Here is a 17,822-nt window from a genome sequence, read left to right as displayed (position 1 = left end):
GGGCTGGTGCAGGGGACCGTGTGCGCCGCGCGCGCGCGCGCCGCATCTTTGCCGACCCGTCACCCGGGGGCGGGTGGGGGTCGGATGCTCGGGTCGTGTGTGCGCGTGTGTCGGCGTGGGGGGGGAGGGGGGGGGGCTTCCTGTTTTTCGGGCGTGACCGCGCCCCGGCCGACGGTCCCCCGGGCAGACCGCCGCCGCACAGGAGGGCAGCCTGGTTGCGCTTTCACGGGCCGGCGCGTGGACCCGGGCCCCGACGAGCCGGGTGGGGCGCGTGCGGGGTCCTGCCCGCTGGAGGCGAGCCGGCGCGTGGGCCGGTGCCACCTGCGCAGGCGCCGGCCCCCGGGCTGCCGGCACACCGCGCACGTTGAATGCATGCCCCGGCCCTTTTTTTTCCTCACGCTCCGGGGCGGGGGTCGGCCGCGCGGCCGCCAGCATCACGCGCAGGTGAGGGCCCAGCATGGGGTGTTCGCCCGGGCCCCGGGGCAGGCCGACGCGATGGGGCTCGCCCGCGGCTCTGGACCCGGTGCGGTCTTTCGCCACCGCCAGGCACCCCCTGGCGCGCTGTGTGACCGGGCGGCCCGCCCCTCGCCCGGGCCTCAGGGTGGGCTGAGACGGCGCCACGGCCGTCCCAAGGGGGGGGGGAGGGGGGGCGGCGGGAGTGGGCTTTCCATCGGACAGCGCGGCCCCCGGGCGCCCCTTCTCTCGGGTGCCCCGCCTCACGGGCCCTCCTTCGCAGTGGGTCGCCCGGCACCGGCCGGCATGCGGGCGCCGGCAAGGCGGGCGGCGGGCATGTGCACGGCGCCCCAGGGCCCCACAAGGCCGTGCGCCCCGGCTGCTTGTCCGACACGCACACCGGCGCACATTGCCTGCGGTGCGCCGGGCGGGTGGCGGCCCGCGGCTGGCGGGGCCCTGCCCGTGACTCGGTGCGGCCCCCTCCCCCCTGCTTGGGTGTCCGACGAGCGCGCCCGGGGGGGGGCACATGGCTCGGGATGCCGTGCGCCCAAAGGCCGAAGGAGCGTTTCCCGTGCGGCCGCCCGAACACGCGCGCCCACAGGCAGCCCTATAGGCATGCGCACACACACACACACACATATACACACGCCCGAGGGCGCAGTTTGACGCGGATCGCCCGCGCATCGAGTCCCCCGGGGAGGGGGGCTGGTCTTTTCTCGCGCCCGGGAGTGCCTGGCCTGGCCTGCCTGGGGAACCCCCGGGCGCCGGGACGCTTGAGCGAGTGGGCAGCGCGTGGCGCGGGCCCATTGTGCAGGAGGGGCTACCCCAGGGGGCGCAGGGCGTCGGCCGTCGGCTGCTTGCTGGGCACCACGCCGGGGCCGCCGGCGGGTGCGCGCGGAGCCACCGGCGCCGACCCTGGAGCGGAGCAAGACCCATGACAATGCCCCCCCCGCCCTACAAGCTGGCGAAGAGAGGGCGGGAGGGGGAGTCGACACACGGAGCGTGCGGGCAGGCAGCCCGGCGGAGGGCGAGGCGCCCGGATTGTCCTCATGGTCGCAGCCAAAGGCATGGCCTCCAAAGAGGCCAGGCAGGCCAACCGACGGCCGAGAGGAGATCGCAAAAGACCCAGGGGCACCCGAGGGCCGCCTGGCAAGGGGCGCGCACATGCCGGGCGCCGGTGCGCGCTTTGGTGCCGGGCGGCCGGGCCGCGGCAGGCACACCGGCGCGGGCCCCGGGCCCCGGCCCCGAGACCAGGCACCAGGCCGTGTGTCCGGCTGCCAGGGCGCCGGCCGGCGTGCGCTCCCGCGCGAGGCCAGCCGTCTGGGTGGCACGCTGGCGCGCGGGGTGGCCGCGCGAGGCCGGCGGCATGGCATCCACCCCGGCGTGCATGGACGCGCGGCCCACACCGGCCACCGGGGGGAGGCGCCCCCGCGGCAGCCGCAGCGTTGCCACCCGGCCGGGCCCACTCCACACCCCCGGGCGGGGCGGTGGGCTGGCACGTCGAGACGGAGTCGGCCGTCGGCCCAGCCGCGGACCACAGCCCCGGCCCGGGGACCGGCCGTGGCCGAGGCGCATTGTGATGGCGCGCGGGTTGCGTCAGCTCGAGCGCCCCGCCCGGGCCCGGGCGAGCCACCTGACCGGACAGCCCCCGAGGCAGAGGCCGCAGCAGCACGACCATGCCCTCCGAGGCAGGGAGGGCAGCAGGGGCATGCCCGGCAGGCAGGGAGCCGGCCGGGCGCCAGTGGCGCCAGCCGCCTGGGGTGGGGGGGCGGCCGCCTGGCACGCCGCCGGGGGGAACACCCCGGCCGGGGGATCATCCACCCTGCCGGGTGGGCGTCCGCCGGGGACGGTGGCGCCAGTGCAGGCCGGGGACCATGCCCGGGGGCCTTTCCGCGATTCGAGGCCCAGCCGCGCGCGCGCGCGCACACGCACACACGCCAGCGCACTTGGCCCCAGCCGCAGCCATCCGCGCCGGGGTTTTTTGCGATCGGCGCAAGCGGGGCCCGCGGGTGCGCATAGGGTGGCGGGGGCGTGAATGTGAAGGGGGCTGCACCCAGGTCGGCAGCATGCGCGGCGGCAGTCTTCGCGTCCCGGCCGGGACGGCGCGCCGGGTGCTGGCCGGCCCGGGGGGCGTGGAGCCAGGCGGCTCGCACGGGGCTCGCTGCCGGCGGGACGGGGGGGGGGGCGCACGGGCGGGCACGGGCGCGGCACAGCGGGCACAAGGGCATCCTCTCGACCGGAACCGGTCCGGGCGCAGGCCGGCTCGAGGCGCTCGGCTCCCGGAGGGACCCTCCCGGCGGCGGCAGCCAGGCCGAACGGCGGCCCGGCTCGCCCGGCCGCTGGTGGCCCAGCCCGGCATGCATCTCGGGGGCCGCCTTGGCCGGGCCGTATGGCCGACTGGTGGCCAGGCGGCGCCCAGCCTCGCGGCCAAGGGGCGCTCGGGTGGCCCGGCGCCGCGGAGCTCGCATCGCCGGATGGTCGCGCCGCACTTGGGACCCTCGGCGGCCCGACGGGACACGCCTTCCCACGCGACGCGCCGGCCAGCTGCCAGGGAGCAGGCGAGTCGGCCGGCCGTCTCCGGGCCCGCAAGGAGAAGGCGGTTCGGACGAGAAGGAGGCGGCCAGAGGGCGGGGTGCCGCCCGGCGAGTCCGCCCCAAGAGAGCCGGTTTCTGGGGGGCCGCTGGCAAGAGGGCGCGGAGGGGGGACATCCGGCGGGGTGACTCGGCCGGACGCGATGTCGCAAGAGCCACGCGCGCCCGGGGCGTGCCCATCCCTGCGGCCGAGATCGCCGCGCCCGGCGCTGGCAGGGTGTGCCTGCCGGCGGGCGCCGGCCTGGCATCCGCGGGCCCGGGGGGCGGGACGGCCGGACGCACGGGCACCCGGCCCGGGCAGGGAGGAGGCCGCAGGGGGAGAATGCGCCCCTCGTGTCCGCGAGCGGGCCGGAGGTGCGCGGCAGCCTCGGGGCAGGTAGGTCATGCGGGGGCTTGCGCTCGAGCCAGGGCGCCGCCTGTGCCGGCCAGCGACGCCGCGGGGGGCCCCACGAGGGGGCCGATTCCCGGGGACACCGGCAGCCGGGGCCAGGCATCCCCGAAGCCATCCGGCGGGGGCGCGTGACCTGCTTCGCGGCCAGGGTGGCGGCTGGCCGCAGGGCAGGGCCCGGCCCGAGCCGGGGAGAGGCGGCCTGAGGGGGAGATGGGGCCAGGGAGACGGGCCGCAAGTGTGCCGGCTGGTGGAGCTCGGTCGACGAGGCAGGGGCACCCGGGCCCAAGAAAAGGCCTCGCTGGCCCGGCCGCGGGGCTGCTCGAGGAGGAGGGGACCTTTGCGCATGGTGCCGCCGTGCCTGGCGGCCCTGCGACGGTGGCGGCGGGCCGCACGGTCGCCCGGCGCAAGCCCCAGCTTCAGGCTGGCACAGGATGCAGGGCGAGGATCGACCCGCGCCAGGGCGGGGAGTGGGGGCTCGACTTCGAGCGCAGGGTGGCCACCTGCCGGGCGAGCCGGCGGCACGATGGCGAGCGCCCAGTGTCGACATGGCGCCAGAGGGGGGAGGGCGGTGAGCTGCCGGCCAAGGGGGGGCTGGCGGGGGGATCCCCCAAGGACCGGGGCGTCGAGGCGCACCACGGGCCCGGGCGTGTGGCGCATGGCGACGCCCCTCGAGCAGGAGGGACCACGGCCGGTGTGGGGCCAGCGGACGTGGCCCGCCGGGCGGGGCCGCGCTTGCTGGCGTCGGATCGGCCCGCGACGATGGGCCGCGGCCCGGGCCAGGCAGCTGCCCACCGGCCGGACCCAAGGGAGGCGGCCTCGGGGGACCGAGCGAACGCAGCCGACGGTGGGCCGGATGGCGCGACCGGGACCCCCCCCCGCCCAGCGCGTCGGGCCGCGGCCATCCCCGCCCCGAGGAGCGGCTTCGTGGTGTGGTGTGTCTGCATCGGGAGGGGGGGACATGCACAGAGAGAGAGAGAGAGAGGCCCCTCGGTCGCGGCGGCCGCGGCGCCATCTGGCACTGCGGGACGCGAAGACGCCCGCCCGACGTGCAGATCGATGCCCGCCGGCGGCTCGTCACACATGAGCATATCCGTCGGCCATGGGTGGTGGGGGGCGGCCGTTTGTCCGGCCAGGGGACCCGGGCATTCCGGCGCGCCCGGGCGCGCGAGGCCCCCGCAGCGGGACCTTCATCAGGCGGGGGGAGGAAGGAATCGAGCGTCCCGGACGCCTTGGGAGCAGGCCGCGGAGCCGGATGGCCGCGATTCGCCGGTCGGACTGGGCCCCCCATGGACGGCGCCCCTGGGCCCGGAGGGAGGGGCGTCCCCCACGCCAGCCGATGGGCATTGACGAGCCAGCGGGGGGAAAGGGCAATGGCCTCAGGGGGGTCATCGCGACAGGGCACCCCATTCAGCGGGGTGCCGCATGTGCGTGGCCCGCAGGCAACGGGCCTGAGGGCCGCGCCGGGCGCCGACGCCTTTGCGCGCGGCGTGCCCGGCCCCGGCCACCGCGTCTAATCGGGTCACCGCGGGGTGCGAGGCGCCACGGGAGAATGCGCCCGCTTGCATGGGGGCGCGCGGGCGGCGGCCACTTGCATGTGCGAGCGATCGGCCCCACCGGCGCCCGGGACCAGCGCATGCCCCGGGATCGAGGGTCCTGGCCGGGATGACGAGGCGTGTCCCGGCACCCACGTCCAGGATGCGATGCGCCAATGGGGGGGGGGGGGGGGGCATGTCCCCCCGCAAGAGGTGGGGCAGGCCCGGCCGGTAGCGGCCGCGCGCGCAGGGCGGACAGCCGGCTCGCACGCCGCCCCCTGTCGGGCCCTCGTGCCTTGCCGGGACCCTTGCCGCGGGCGGGCGGGCGGCCCGAAGGTTGCCCGAGTGACCGGGGCCCGGGGCGTTGCGCCCGGCGCGGGGGCCGGCGGCCAACGCAGGGTCGGCGGTGGCCCGGAGCGCCATGCGTCATGCTGCCGGCATCGCCGGCAAAGCACGCGGCCAGGGAGGTGGCCAGCCACGGGCGCGCGCATCGACGGCGGCACCGGCGCCGCGCAGGGACTCGCCCCGGTGAGGAGGGTGGCCGGGTGGCCATCAGCAGGACATGGCCGCCCGTGTGCTGGCCGACCGGTCGGTCGGCCGATCAGCCGTCCGGGGTGCGGGCCGGGTCCCGCCACGCCGAGGGCGGCATCCGGCCGGAGGGCCGCGCGCCCGCGGGACCCGGGGCCACCTGCTCATCTCCCTGGCCGTGGCCTGGGCTTCCCGAAGGGGGCAGGGTACATGGCCAGCCTGGCAGCCGGGCTCGCCGAGGCGCGGACCGGGGCACGGGCAGGGGACCCGCGGAGGAGGGCCAAGGGAGGGGCGAGGAGGTCCGAATGGAGGCGGGGGGAATGGGGGTGAAATACAAATGGCGCGGGCGGTCGCCGCCCGAGTGCGAGCCCCCGGCGGCTCTCATACCCGGGCCCCGTCCGGCGCCCCCGGGGGGTGCGTTGCGTCCGGCGCTGTTTCTTCTGCCCCCCCTGGCCGATGGCACCTTTTCAATATTCAGCTTGATATGTATTAAATAATGGCGCTTTTCCGGCGCTCGGGCCCTTCCCATGACCACCGGCATGTGATACGCGGGTGTGCCAACGCACGAAGGGGCTCCGCATGGCCCAGGGGGGCGGTCTGGCGGGGCCCATCGCGAGACGTGTGCGTGTGTGTGTGTGTGCACCGGACTTCGGCCGCCGAGCCGCCCATCGCGGGGTGGCCGGGGCGGGGCGGTCGTTGGCGCCGGATGCGAGCGGCACGGGCCGAGCGGCGCCCGCGTGCCGGGAGCCGTGGCTTGCGCGCGGCGCGGCGCGGCGTGGCGCGGCCGCCTCGCCTCCCTAGGACCGGTGTCCCAGGGCCGGAAGCCACGGGGCGGGGCATGGCCCGGGACCGGCGCCGGGGCAGGGGAGGCCGGCAATGGGCGCATGGCTGGGCCGTCGTTTGGCCCGGCGGCCGAGGTCCTTCGACAGCAAGTGCCCCGGCGCGCGGCACAGGGGGACAACCCCGGCGGTCCGGATGGGAGCCCGCCCTGCGGCCGAGGCGCGGCCATGCCCGGCGGGCGTGCTCTCATGGGTGGGCGGCCGCGAGCGGGGGCTTGGCAGTGGCCCGGTCCCGGTGGGAAGGGCCCCGAGCCGCCCAGTCAATGGCGACGCCCGGGCACACCCGGCGGGGGACTCATTCGCGGGAGCACGGCCGAGGGCCAGGCGCACCGCCCGTGGCCGGAATGTCGGCGCCTGGGGCGGCCGGGCGCGGTGACATGGGCTGGTTTGGTGTTTATTCGAGTGCACGCGCCCGGGATGCCGGGATCGCGAGAAGGGCTGCGGGCTGGCATGGGCAGCGCCAGGCGCACGGGATAGGCGCCTGCCATGGCCCGAGCCGCTGCCCAGCGGGAGGCCGCCTGTCCGGAGGGGGGGGGGTGCGCCAGTGGGCACCCCCGGGCGCGGAAATGCCCCTCTCAAGGTGCCCAGGATGGCCGGGGGCCGGCTTCCTCGGGCGTGGGCCCCGCCCGGGCGTCGAGCGGGGACCTTGCGCCAGCAGCTGACACACACACACACACACACACGCACGCACGCACGTGCGCGCGCCCAGGGCGGGTGCCGGTTCGACGGCCGTCGGCCGGCAGGTCGGCCGCCGGCAGGGGGGCGGCGTGGCGCGCGGTGCTGGCTCGGCGCGCGCAGCTCGCTGGTCGCCGGTGGGGCGTATGCGTCGCGGGGCGCGCCGCTCGAGCCGCCAATCGGGCATGCACTGTGGCCGACATGGGCTGGTGGCGTGGGGCGGCAGCAGGCCGGCCGCGCTGGCCCCGGTGCCAGGCGGCTGGCGAAGCGGGGGCCACGGCCCGCCACGGTCCCAAGGGAGGGGAATCTCCTGGCACGCCCGCACTCCCTCCTCCCCCTACTTGGAGCCGGGCCGGGCGCATCATGGGCGCCCGGGTCCTGGCGCATGGCGGCCCCCACCGCCGGTGCTTCGGAGCACAGTACTCCTGCGTCCGAGGGCGAGGGGGGGGGGGGCTTGGTCGAACCAAAGGGGGCGAGTGCATTGCGAGAGACAGTGGCGGGGCGGGCATGCGCGCGCACCGGCTCCAGGGGCGAGCCCGCTCAAAGGGGGATCTTGGGCCTGGGCGCTGCGAGCGGGGCCGCCGCCAGGGCAGGGAGGTTGACGTGGGGCCCAGCGGCTCGTGTCCCCCGGCGTGCGGTTCGCCGCGGTCGCCGGGCGGCGCGGGCCAGGCTGCAGGGCGAGCGGAGTTGCCGGTGGATGGCCCCCCCCCCCCGGGCGTCCGGGGCTGCGGGAGCCGCCCGACCGAGAGCTCGGCCTGCCGGGCGTAGTTGCGGCCCCGGCAGCCGTGCTGAGTGCCGGCGGCCCGGCGCTGGCGACACCCGACATCACTGGGCAAGATGCTCGTGGTATGTGTGTGTGTGTGTGTGTGTGTGTGTGTGTGTGTGTGTGTGTGTGTGTGTGTGTGTGTGTGTGCGGGTGTGTGTGCGGGAGGCGCTGCCAGGCGGGGCGCCGGTGCCGCGGGGCCGTGGCGACGGGCGGCGGTGCGCGAGATGGGGGCGCCATTGCGGCGCACAGGCGTCCCCATGCCGGGCCTGGCCGGGCATCCAGCATCCATCCACCGGCCGGACGAGGCGGAGGGGGGCAGGGTGCTGGCGTTGGTGTCGCCGGCCGGCGCAGGCGGGGCGGGTGCCACGTCGCTTGCCTCAGCCCTTGCGGCCGGGGCCCGGGGAGGTGTCCGTTGCGCGGCCGACAGGCGGCCCGGGCATGGTGCGCGTCCGGAGCGCTGGTTGGCGTGGGAGGGGGAGGGGGCAGCACGTCGATTCGGTTGGTGGGTGGCACCCCCCGGCGGCCCTGGCACGCGTGTCCCACGCGGCAGGCGGGTCGTGCGTGCCCCCTCGATCTCCAAGGGTAGGCCCGTGGACAGTTGCGCGTGTGCGCGCGCGTGCGCGAGATCCACCACCCAGTCGGCCGCGCGCGAGGGCTTTGCTGGCGGCACCGAGCCTGCGCCGGCGGATGGGCTCACCAACGGCGGTGGCCGGGGTGCCTGGTCGCACGCCGCTCGGCCTGGGGGCCGCCGGCCGGGGTGCGATCGACAGCCCGGCCCAGGAGGCAGGCACGGGACGGCGGCATGCACATGGCAGGCTATGGGCAGCCGCGGGGAGCCGGGGCGAGGGGAGGCGGAGTGCCGGACCGGCGTCCGGCCTGGCTGCGGAGGCCCCGGCTCTTGTGCTCGGTCTCAGCCCCCGGGGTTGGCAGTGGCGGCGTGCACGGGCATAGATGCGCAGCGCGCTCGCCCCGGGTGCCAACGTGCCAGCGCCGTTCTCCAAGTACAGAGCCTGTTCTGGTGATGGCCTCCCAACGAGTCCGGGCCCCATGGCGGGGGGGGGGGTCGCGGCCGCGAAGGCCGGGCGGGCTCCCGCGGCATCTGGCCGGGCGCGGCACACACAGCGCGAGACGCGCGTGCTCAGGGGAGGGAGGGCGCAGGGGAGCGAGTGGCGGAAGATCGGCCCCGAGCCTTCCCGTCCGGGAAGCATGTGCGCGGGTCTTTTGATGAGGTGCCACGGGAGGGGTCGTTTCTCCGTTGACGCACGCATTCCGCCGGATGATTCAGACCGGCTTGGTGCCCATTCCAAGCTCAGGGGCGGGGGCGGCGCGCCGGAAGCGTCGGCCCCTCCCGCCGGGCAGGAAGCGCTGAAACAGGCGGGAAAAATGCCCGCACATGTGAAAAGCATCCGCGCCAGGTGTAATATGTCGCCCGGGAAGAGCCACAACAGTAGGAGCAGCAGCGGCGATAAAAAACAGAAGGGGCGCGCCGTCCAAACGCCCGGGGGCGTCCTGCCCCAATCGGCGGCGCGAGGCTTCCGTGGGAAGAGCAGCGCCCTTCGCCGGGCGGGGCGCCGCGGCCGTTCGGCCGACCACACGCATTCCCGGCCGGCCGAGCGGGTGGCTGTCTGGGGGGAGGGGGGGGGGGGGGGGCCGGCCCTTCTCTTGCCCTTTCCCCGTCGAGTGTGCTTGCCCCGCCGCGCCCTCCCGCTCCTGGACCGGGGGTGTCTGTCAAATGCAGGTACCCCCGGGCCCAGGCGGGCCCCGGTGCCGTGCAATGTCCCTGCCCTCGCCTCTTGCCCTCGCCCGTGTTTGCCCCCTCACACGGCCCCCCTTTGCGCCCCCCGCCCCCTGTTTGGTGCTCTGCCGCACCTTGAACCGCTCACCGGCTGCCGGGCCCCTTGTCTGGTTGCTGGCCTGCCCGTCGCTCGCCGCCTGGACACCCGCGCCCGGCGCCCACCTTCAGCCCAAGGGCCGACATGCTGGCAGTGGCCCGGCGCGAGAGCCGACCCGGCCGGAACACGCCGGCCCGGCGTCGGCCGGCGCTCATGTCACGCATGGTCCTGCTGCTGGTCACCCTGCTGCTGGCGGCCGGGCTCTCGGTGAGGCCCTCACACCAGCAGGAGGTCTTCCTGTACGCGGCGCCGTGGCAGCTGCTGCACGACTCGCAGCCGGCCCTCCTGCGCACGCACTATGACGGCTTCTCCACGGCGTTCATCCGGATTTCCGACGATGTCATTAGGAGGAAGACCCAGCGGGACTCGCTGGAGGACCTGCAGGAGGTCCGCTGGGGGCCCTTCTTCGCCGGGGAGTTCCAATCGATCACGCGGCCGCGGTCGGGCTTGTCCAGCTCCGGGGGCTTGTTCTTTGTCCTGAGCGTCAACAACCCCGAACCCACGGTCGTGGAGTATACTCACAAGGAGGTGGCATACTTCGATGGCACCACGGTATTCGACCTTCCGGCCCCGAGCACCGAGCTGCTGGCCGCTGTGGCCGGTACTGCCGACCGGGAGGTCATCCTGCTGGGCCTCATCGGGGACCCGGACGCCACGCGCTCGGTGTACTTGGCCAGGTTGTCGGGGGCCGGGCCCTTGGCTTTGCCAGTCTCTGCACCCAATGCGTTTCTGGGCCCGGGCCTGGCCGTGCCCGGCATGCACCAGTCCTTCTACATGTCTGTCGGCAAGGATGTCGTGCACATCGCGCTGGAAAGCTCGATGCAGGTGCACGTACGCTCATGGCCCTCCAGCAGAACCATCCTGGCCCTTGCCGCCACGCGGTTGACCTCCACCCAGGAAAGCTGTCCGGATGGGGCCGATGTCATCATCGTACAAAAGGATGGCATTTTGGCTGTACTCACTTGCTTCACTCCGACCAGCATACGTGATTATGTGTCGGTGAGTTTGCCGAGCGTCCTGCCGCTGGAAGGGGTGCGGCTCCTGGCCCCCCCGGTCGATGCCGTATCGCCCAACCTGGCCAAGTTCTTCTATTTGATTGTGCCGAATGCCACCGATCCGCTCCACCGGGTGTGGATGTACTCCATGGAGAGTGACACGCTGGCCAAGCGGGCGGTCATCCTGCCGAGGGGCTTCAACCAGCCGGCCGGCCTGCAGTTGGCTCGGCTTCACACTTCGGACCGGCCGACGTACCCGTGGTACCTGGTGTCCGGGTCGACGGTGCTCTTCGATGACAAGGCCCTCGGCTGTGAGGATGATTGGACCATCCGTTGCGAGAGGGAGGACCGCTTCCATGAATTGGCCCGCGGCTGGGCATGTGCTCCGGGCCAGGCGATGTCGCCCTTCGTGTCGGACGCTCACCTGTGCGCCGGCTGTGTCTCGAGGCACTATCTGGAGCGAGGGCCAGGTGCGTGCGCTTCTTGCCCGGGAGGGGGGCTGTGGGGCTTTCGCCGCCTGCTTTCTTCTGCTGACGCCCCTGAACGCCATCACGGCGCCGGACATTTGGCTTGGGGCCTGTGTGCCCGGTATTTTTTCCCTCCCCTGGCCCTCGGTGTCGCTGTTATGCCTGCGCCCATGTCCCTGCGGCCCGTGCATGTGCCCGGTCCCCATGCGCCTTGTGCATAATACCTCTGTCCATGCGCCCTGCCCCCTCTCCCTGCTCCTTGTCGCCTTGTCCCCCCCCCCCTCCCCCCTGCGACCTGTCCATGTTCACGTTCTTTCGCATTCTCATCGACACACGCCGGCCGCGCGCGTGCGCGCCCGCCCGGCCGCCAATCTCCCACTCGAAGACCCGACAGACGAGGCGCCCTTCTCGCATGAGAGCCATTCCTGCCAGGCCTGCACCGACCCCAATTGCCTCACCTGTGACCAAGAGGACTGCCTGGTGTGCGCCGGCGGCTTCCTCAACCAGGTGGATGTCGACAGCCAGAGGACCACCTGCGTGACAGCCTGCTCGATGGGCTTCGCCCCGGTGAGCGGTACCTGCCAGCCTGTCGGCCAGCCCCGGGCCACGGTCGAGCTGACCGTCCCGCAGCCGACGCAGCCGGAGGACTTGCCCGACCCGATGGACATGGCCAGCATGAATGAAAGCTGGCTATCGTTGGACCTCGACGCGGACGCGGTCCTCATCTCGACCCGGCCGTCTGGCCCGCCGACCGGGGTCCTGCTTTTTTCGCGCTACGGCGACGCCTTCATCCAAGAATCGCCGCAGGACATCCAGTCGGATGTCCCGCGCGTGCGACAGGTCAGCCAGCTGAACTTGCCGATCGGCACATGGCTGAGGTCGGCCGCCGAGCTCGGGCCGCTGGCGTTCAATGGCAAGGCCACGCATAGGGTGATGGCGTGCGACCCCGCGGGCGAGCTCCATATGCTGAGGATGACTTGCAATGTGGCTGCCGCGTGTGTGGTGGATTCCATCCAATACTCGAAGTCCGCGGGTTTCTATTGCTCCAGCATGGCACGCGTGCATGCCAATGCCCTTGTCGTGCGGTCGAACCACGCCCAGGTGTATGTCATCCGCGCGGACCCCAGGTCCATGGAGTTGATCATCCAGCCGGTGGAGGCCACCGGGGTGGCCGTCCTGCCGGTGCACACGTCGCTCGGGCTCCGCGCGGCGCCGGGGCTGGGGGACTGGTTTGTCTGGACGACCATGTGGCAGCAGGCCACCGCCGGGCCGTGGGCGCTGCTGGGGGCCGACTCGCGCCGGATGGCGGTCGAGGGGTCCCTGGTGCCGGGGCTGCCGGGCCAGGACAATGCCTTTGTGCCGGTGGTCCTGCCCCGGCACCGGGAGCAGGCCGCGGATCCCGGTGAATTGGTCTTCGTCAACACCGCCGGGCCCGAGTGGCTTGTTCGCCAGGCGTCCGGGGACATGCTGGTGGCCGGCCGCGCCACCGAGCTGGACACCCATGTCCAAGTGCTGGGGACCTTCCCGGAGCCGGTGGCCCTCGGGTCGGGCTGGCAGGCGAACAGCCAATTCCAAGCCCTGGCCCTGCCCCTGGGCGGACCGCACTATCCGAGTGCGCTGCTGCTGATGAGCCGGACCTTCCTGGGGCTGTCGGTGTTGTACTGTCCCCTGGGGGACCGGGGCCCGTGTAGCCTGCAGCCGGCCACCTTCGCCATGCTGCCGGCGGAGATCCAACGCAATCACGTCGAGGCTCTCTGGTCGCCGGCGGCCCTGTGGCGGGTGTCCGGGCCGGGGGCCTCGACGCGGGCCGGCTCGCAGGCATCGGCCGCGTCGCCCATCTCCGGGCACTCGCTGGAGCTGGTGGCCCTTGCGCCGCATGTCGGGCTGGTGGCCTTCTCGGTGGTGGTCGACTGCCCGGCCGGCACCTTCGGGCCCATGTGCCAGCCATGCCACCCCACCTGCCTGGAGTGCGATGGGTCCGGCTCGAGCCGGTGCACGGCCTGCCCGGCCGGGCTGCTCTACCATGCGGGCAGCTGTGTGCCGGGCTGCCCGGGCAACTGGTGGCCGGATGTGACGGCGGCCGCATGCCGGCCGTGCGACGGGTCGTGCGCCGGGTGCACGGACGGGGCCGCCTGCACGGCCTGCCGGCCGGGGCTGGTTTTCCTGAGCCCCGATGCGCAGGTGCCGTCCCTGTGCGGGGCGGCCTGCTCGCCGGGCGAGTATGCCGGGCCCGGGCGGTGTGCCGCGTGCCATGGCAGCTGCAGCATGTGCGCCGGCGCCGCGACCGCCTGCCAGGCGTGTGCCGGCGGGCACCGGTGGGAGGTGCCGGCCCCGGGGCCCGGGGCCACGGGCGCCTGTGTGCCCTGCCCGGCCGGGTGCGCGAGCTGCACGGCGGACCGGTGCCTGGCCTGCCAGCCGGGGCTGGTGCTGACCGGGCCCGGGGCCTGTGTGGCCTCGTGCCCGGCCGGGACCTGGTCCAATGGGGAGACCTGCCAGCCGTGTGCGGTCAGCTGCGCCACCTGCACCGGCGGCGGGGAGGCCGAGTGTGGCAGTTGCGCGGCCGGGCTGGACCTGGTGGAGGGGACCCCGGGCACCGGGCAGGGGGCCTGCATGTCCCACTGTGGCGATGGCCGGTACCGGGACCCGGGCACGAGCCAGTGCCTGCCCTGCCATGCGGCCTGCGCCACGTGCAATGGGCCCGATGACCGGCATTGCTGGCGGTGCCGTGATGCCGTGCTGCAGGATGACCAATGCCTGCAGGATTGCGCCGAGGGCCATGTGGCCGTGGCCGGCCGGTGCCTGCCATGCCATGTGTCCTGCCGGCAGTGCGCCGGGGTCCGGTCGACCGAGTGCCTGGCCTGCCCGGCGGGCATGCTGGCCCTGCCGCGGGACCAGCGCCCGGGCCGGTGCACGCCGGCCTGCCCGGCCGGGTATGGCACCGAGCCCGGCGGGTGTGTCGCCTGCCCGGGCCAGTGCGCCAGCTGCCCGGCCGGCGGCGGCACGTGCGAGCAGTGCGAGCGCGGGTGGCTGCTGGCCGGGCCGGCCTGCGTGGCTGCCTGCCCGGCTGGCAGCACCCCGCTGGGCGGCATGTGCTTCACGTGCCACGCGGCGTGCGGCACATGCTACGGCCCGGGCCCGGACCAGTGTCTGACGTGCGGCCCGGGGGCGCCGTTCCTGCTGGCCGGCCGGTGCCATGCGGCCTGCCCGGCCGGGACCTATGCCACGGACCCGGGGTCGGCATGTGTCCCGTGCGATGGGACGTGTGGGGCCTGCTCCGGGCCCGGGGCGCGGCAGTGCACCGGCTGCCCGGAGGGCCGGGTCCTGTGGCAGGGCGAGTGTCTGGCCGGCTGCCCGGCCGGGTACTTCGCCGAGGCCGGCACGTGCGCTGCCTGCCACGCGTCGTGCGCCCTGTGCGATGACCGGGCCTCCTGCCGGAGCTGCCACGGCCGGGACATGGTCGGCCCGGGGGGGCTGTGCGTGGGGGCCTGCCCGGCCGACGGGTGGGCCGGCTGTCCGGATGGCGGCCGGTGTGTCGCCTGCCCGGGGCATTGCCGCGCGTGCGAGGCCATCGGGCCGGCGTGCGCCATGCACTGCACGGCCTGCGACCCGGGGTATGTCCTGGCGGCCGGCGAGTGCCATGTCGAGTGCCCGGCCGGGGCCTTCCTGCCGGCCGGGGCGACCGAGTGTGGCCCCTGTGCGGACCCCTGCGCCGGGTGCGCCGGCGCGGCCGACCGGTGCACCGGCTGCCGGCCGGGGCTGCTGCTGGTGCCGGAGGAGGCCCAGTGCCGGTCGGCCTGCCCGGCGGCCATGGCCCCGGTGGGGGACATGTGTGTTCGGTGCCCGGCCGGGTGCGAGCAGTGCGCCGGGCCGGCCGACGGCCAGCACGGGTGCACCCTCCGGCCCGGGGAGCTGGTCCATTGCCCGGAGGCGGGGTCCTGCGACCGGTGCATGGCCGGGCTGCTGCTGCTGCCGGCGCGGCCGCCGGACAGCCGGGCCGCCTGTGTGCCGGTGTGCCCGGAGGGGCACTTCACCGAGGCCCAGGACCCGGGCACATGCGGCCGGTGCCACGCCAGCTGCGAGGGGCCGTGCTCCGGCCCGGAGCCGGGCCACTGCGACCGGGCCCGGGAGTCGGCCGGCTCGCGGGTCGGCCTGGCCATCGGCCTGGCCGTGGGCCTGCTGGTGCTGGTGCTGGTCCTGCTGCTGGTGCTGGGGCTGTATTTGGCCAGGCGGCGGCGGGCCCGGGCCCGGGCCCCGGCCGGCAAGGCGGCCGACGACGACGACGAGGACGCCACCATGCTGAACACCATCGTGGAGCTGGCCCTGCCCGGGGCCATCCTGGTGGACGTGGCGGCCGGCTTCCAGCCGCTGGGCGAGCAGCTCGGGGCCGGGGGCCAGGCGTCGGTGTACGCCGCGCGGGTCATCGGCCCGGGGGTCGTGGCCCGGCTGGGCTGCCCGGACGTGGTGGCCGTGAAGCGGATGCGGCCGGAGGCCATGCAGCCGGTGCACCATGCCCTCTTCCAGAATGAGGTGGCCCTGATGTGGCTGCTCCGGGAGCATGGGCACCTGGTCCGGATGTATGGCTATTCGGAATCCCCCCCGGCCATTGTGATGGAGCGCTTCGATTGCGACCTGCAGGTGTTGCTGTACCTGGAGATCCACCTGTCGGAGGTGGACCTGGCGGACCTGTGCCGCCAGTGGGCCACCGGGCTGGAGGCCATGCACGCGCACGGGGTGGCCCACCGGGACCTGAAGCCGGGCAATGTCTTCGTCAACCGGCGGCCAGCCGGCGGCTGGAGCGCGGCCATCGGCGACCTGGGCACCTCGGTGAGCCTGAGCGCCGGCCGGTCCTCGGCCCTGGTGCACAGCACGCCCGAGCTGAATGCCATGAGCGTGCGGTACGCCTCGCCGGAGGTGATCGCCGCCTTCCAGCGGGGGGTGCTCCTGGATCGGGAGCTCTTCCTGCCGGCGGACATCTTCAGTGCGGCGGTCATGCTGCAGGAGTGCCTCACCCGGACGGCCCCCTGGCCCGGGAAGGACATCTCGCAGATCATGGAGGCCGTGGTGGCTGGCGAGCGGTCGCGCGGCCCGGCGGTGTCGGCCCTTGCCGGGGACCTGATCGAGTCGGCGCTGTATGCGGCGCCGGCCGAGCGGCCCTCGGCGGCCCTCTTCCGCGAGCGGTGCACCGGCCTCCATGTGTTTGCCGGCGGCATGCCCGGCATCCAGTGACAGGATCCGCCCTCTGCCGGCCCCCGGGCCCGGCCGGGATAAGCAAGAAAAGAAACATCTTGAATAGCAACTTTTCTGTGTGCCTTTTTTTCCACCTCCCCGCGGGCTTGGGTGGTCCTGGTCTGCTGGCATCTGGGCGGGTGGAGCAGGGGGGTGGGGGGGCATCCAGGGACGCGGGGCGCATGGGAGGGCGCATGGGAGGGCACGGGGCGCGAGGCGTAAGGCGCGGGGCGAGTGGGGGGCCGGGCGCATGGGAGGGCGCGGGGAACGGGGAGCGTCGGCCAAGAGAGGGCATGCCTGGCATGGGGGGCGGGCCCCTGTGCGCTGGAGCAGGCCCCCGGGTGTGTCGGAGCGGGCGCGGGCGTGTCGCGGCCCCGGGGCCGGCGCCTGGGCGGCACGCATATCAGTCCCCGGACCGAAGGGGCATCCATCTCGCCTCCCGATTAGTATAGTGGTGAGAATCCCCGCCTGTCACGCGGGAGGCCCGGGTTCAATTCCCGGATCGGGAGCATTCTTTTTCGCCCGGGCGCGCTGCGGGCTGGGTTTTTTTTTTCTGCCGGCGCGGTGTCCGGCGGGCGCATGTTGCTCGGGCCGGCCGCGGCGGGCCCCATGGAGCCTCGTGTCGATGGCCGGGGTCGGGCCTCGCTGAGAGGGAGAGTCCCGGCGGTCCCCCCCCCCCTTTGAGCTGCCCCGTGCCGTGGGATCCCCCGGCATCGGCGGGGGGGGGGGGCAATCATCGCAGCGGCGGACCCGCGCATTCGCGGGGCCCGGGATGCAGCCCAGCCCGGGCGGCGGGCCTCCTGGGTGGCTGGAGCTCGTGCTTTGCCGGAGGCGCGCGCGCGCGCCCCGGCGGGGATGGCGCGCCGCGCCGGGGGCCCGGGGATGTGCATCGGCCCCGCTGGGCATCCGGGCCCAGGGGCCGGCGGGGGGGGGACATGCGGACGCCGCGTCGGCCGGGCTGTGGCCGTGTGCCGAGCGATGGCCACCGGGGCTGGGCTCGGCGGCAGGGCCCCGGGCCCGGGGTGGATTCGATGCCCGGGCTGGCGCGCGGCCCATGCCCGGGTGGGGTTGGCCTGTGCCCGGCGCGTGTGTGCGCGCGCGCCAGGCGAGGCGACCGCCGGCCGGGACGCGCCCCGAACGGGCGGATGCTGGCGGGCCGCGCCGGGGGTCGGCCGGCCAGGGCCGCCGGCCGGTCGAGGGCCCTCGAGGCAGGTGGGCGCCGGCCGCGGTGGTGGCCGCAGGCGGGACACGCCCGGCAGCCCGGCGGCATATGGCATCGGGCTGCCAGGCGAGGCGGGGGGGTGTCTTTGTGCGCGGGCCCCCACGGCCGACCGCCGGACCCGGATGGGGCGGGCCGGCGACGCGGCACCGCCTTAACTGGATCGCCCAAACGGGATGCGGGTCCGTGGGATTAGTTTAGGAACCGCGGGACCAGGTCCCCGAGCGTGGCATGCCCCGCAGGGAGGG

The 17,822-nt window shown here is 74.9% G+C and overlaps 2 protein-coding genes and 1 non-coding gene across 3 annotated transcripts; 2 read left to right on the top strand and 1 right to left on the bottom strand.

Moving 5' to 3' along the window:
- Nucleotides 1-1,273: 1,273 nt before the first annotated feature.
- On the bottom strand, nucleotides 1,274-2,921 carry H696_05440 (hypothetical protein; the record flags this gene model as incomplete). The annotated part of the gene is made up of 5 exons (XM_009499273.1): nucleotides 1,274-1,368; nucleotides 1,618-1,727; nucleotides 1,860-2,208; nucleotides 2,390-2,614; nucleotides 2,771-2,921. 5 exons carry the CDS (start codon nucleotides 2,919-2,921, stop codon nucleotides 1,274-1,276), a joined length of 930 nt encoding a protein of 309 aa, XP_009497548.1.
- A 6,639-nt stretch (nucleotides 2,922-9,560) lies between these two features.
- Nucleotides 9,561-16,439, top strand: H696_05439 (serine/threonine protein kinase). The gene is made up of 2 exons (XM_009499272.1): nucleotides 9,561-11,132; nucleotides 11,515-16,439. The coding sequence occupies exons 1-2, from the start codon at nucleotides 9,752-9,754 to the stop codon at nucleotides 16,353-16,355; spliced, it is 6,222 nt and encodes a 2,073-aa protein (XP_009497547.1). The 5' UTR covers nucleotides 9,561-9,751; the 3' UTR covers nucleotides 16,356-16,439.
- A 353-nt stretch (nucleotides 16,440-16,792) lies between these two features.
- H696_05438 lies at nucleotides 16,793-16,864 on the top strand. Its single transcript has one exon. It is a non-coding gene; the product is annotated as a tRNA-Asp (tRNA).
- Nucleotides 16,865-17,822: the final 958 nt, after the last annotated feature.

Source organism: Fonticula alba (genome assembly GCF_000388065.1).
Source record: "Fonticula alba strain ATCC 38817 unplaced genomic scaffold supercont2.11, whole genome shotgun sequence".
In the NCBI taxonomy this organism is placed as follows: Eukaryota; order Rotosphaerida; family Fonticulaceae; genus Fonticula; species Fonticula alba.
This window is presented reverse-complemented; position numbering and strand designations above follow the sequence as displayed.

Excerpts from the sequence above, each read along its gene's own strand:
- H696_05439 (XM_009499272.1), top strand. The coding sequence starts at position 9,752 with ATGCTGGCAGTGGCCCGGCGCGAGAGCCGACCCGGCCGGAACACGCCG. Across the intron at positions 11,133-11,514 it reads CTATCTGGAGCGAGGGCCAG|ACCCGACAGACGAGGCGCCC; the intron begins GTGCGTGCGCTT and ends TCCCACTCGAAG.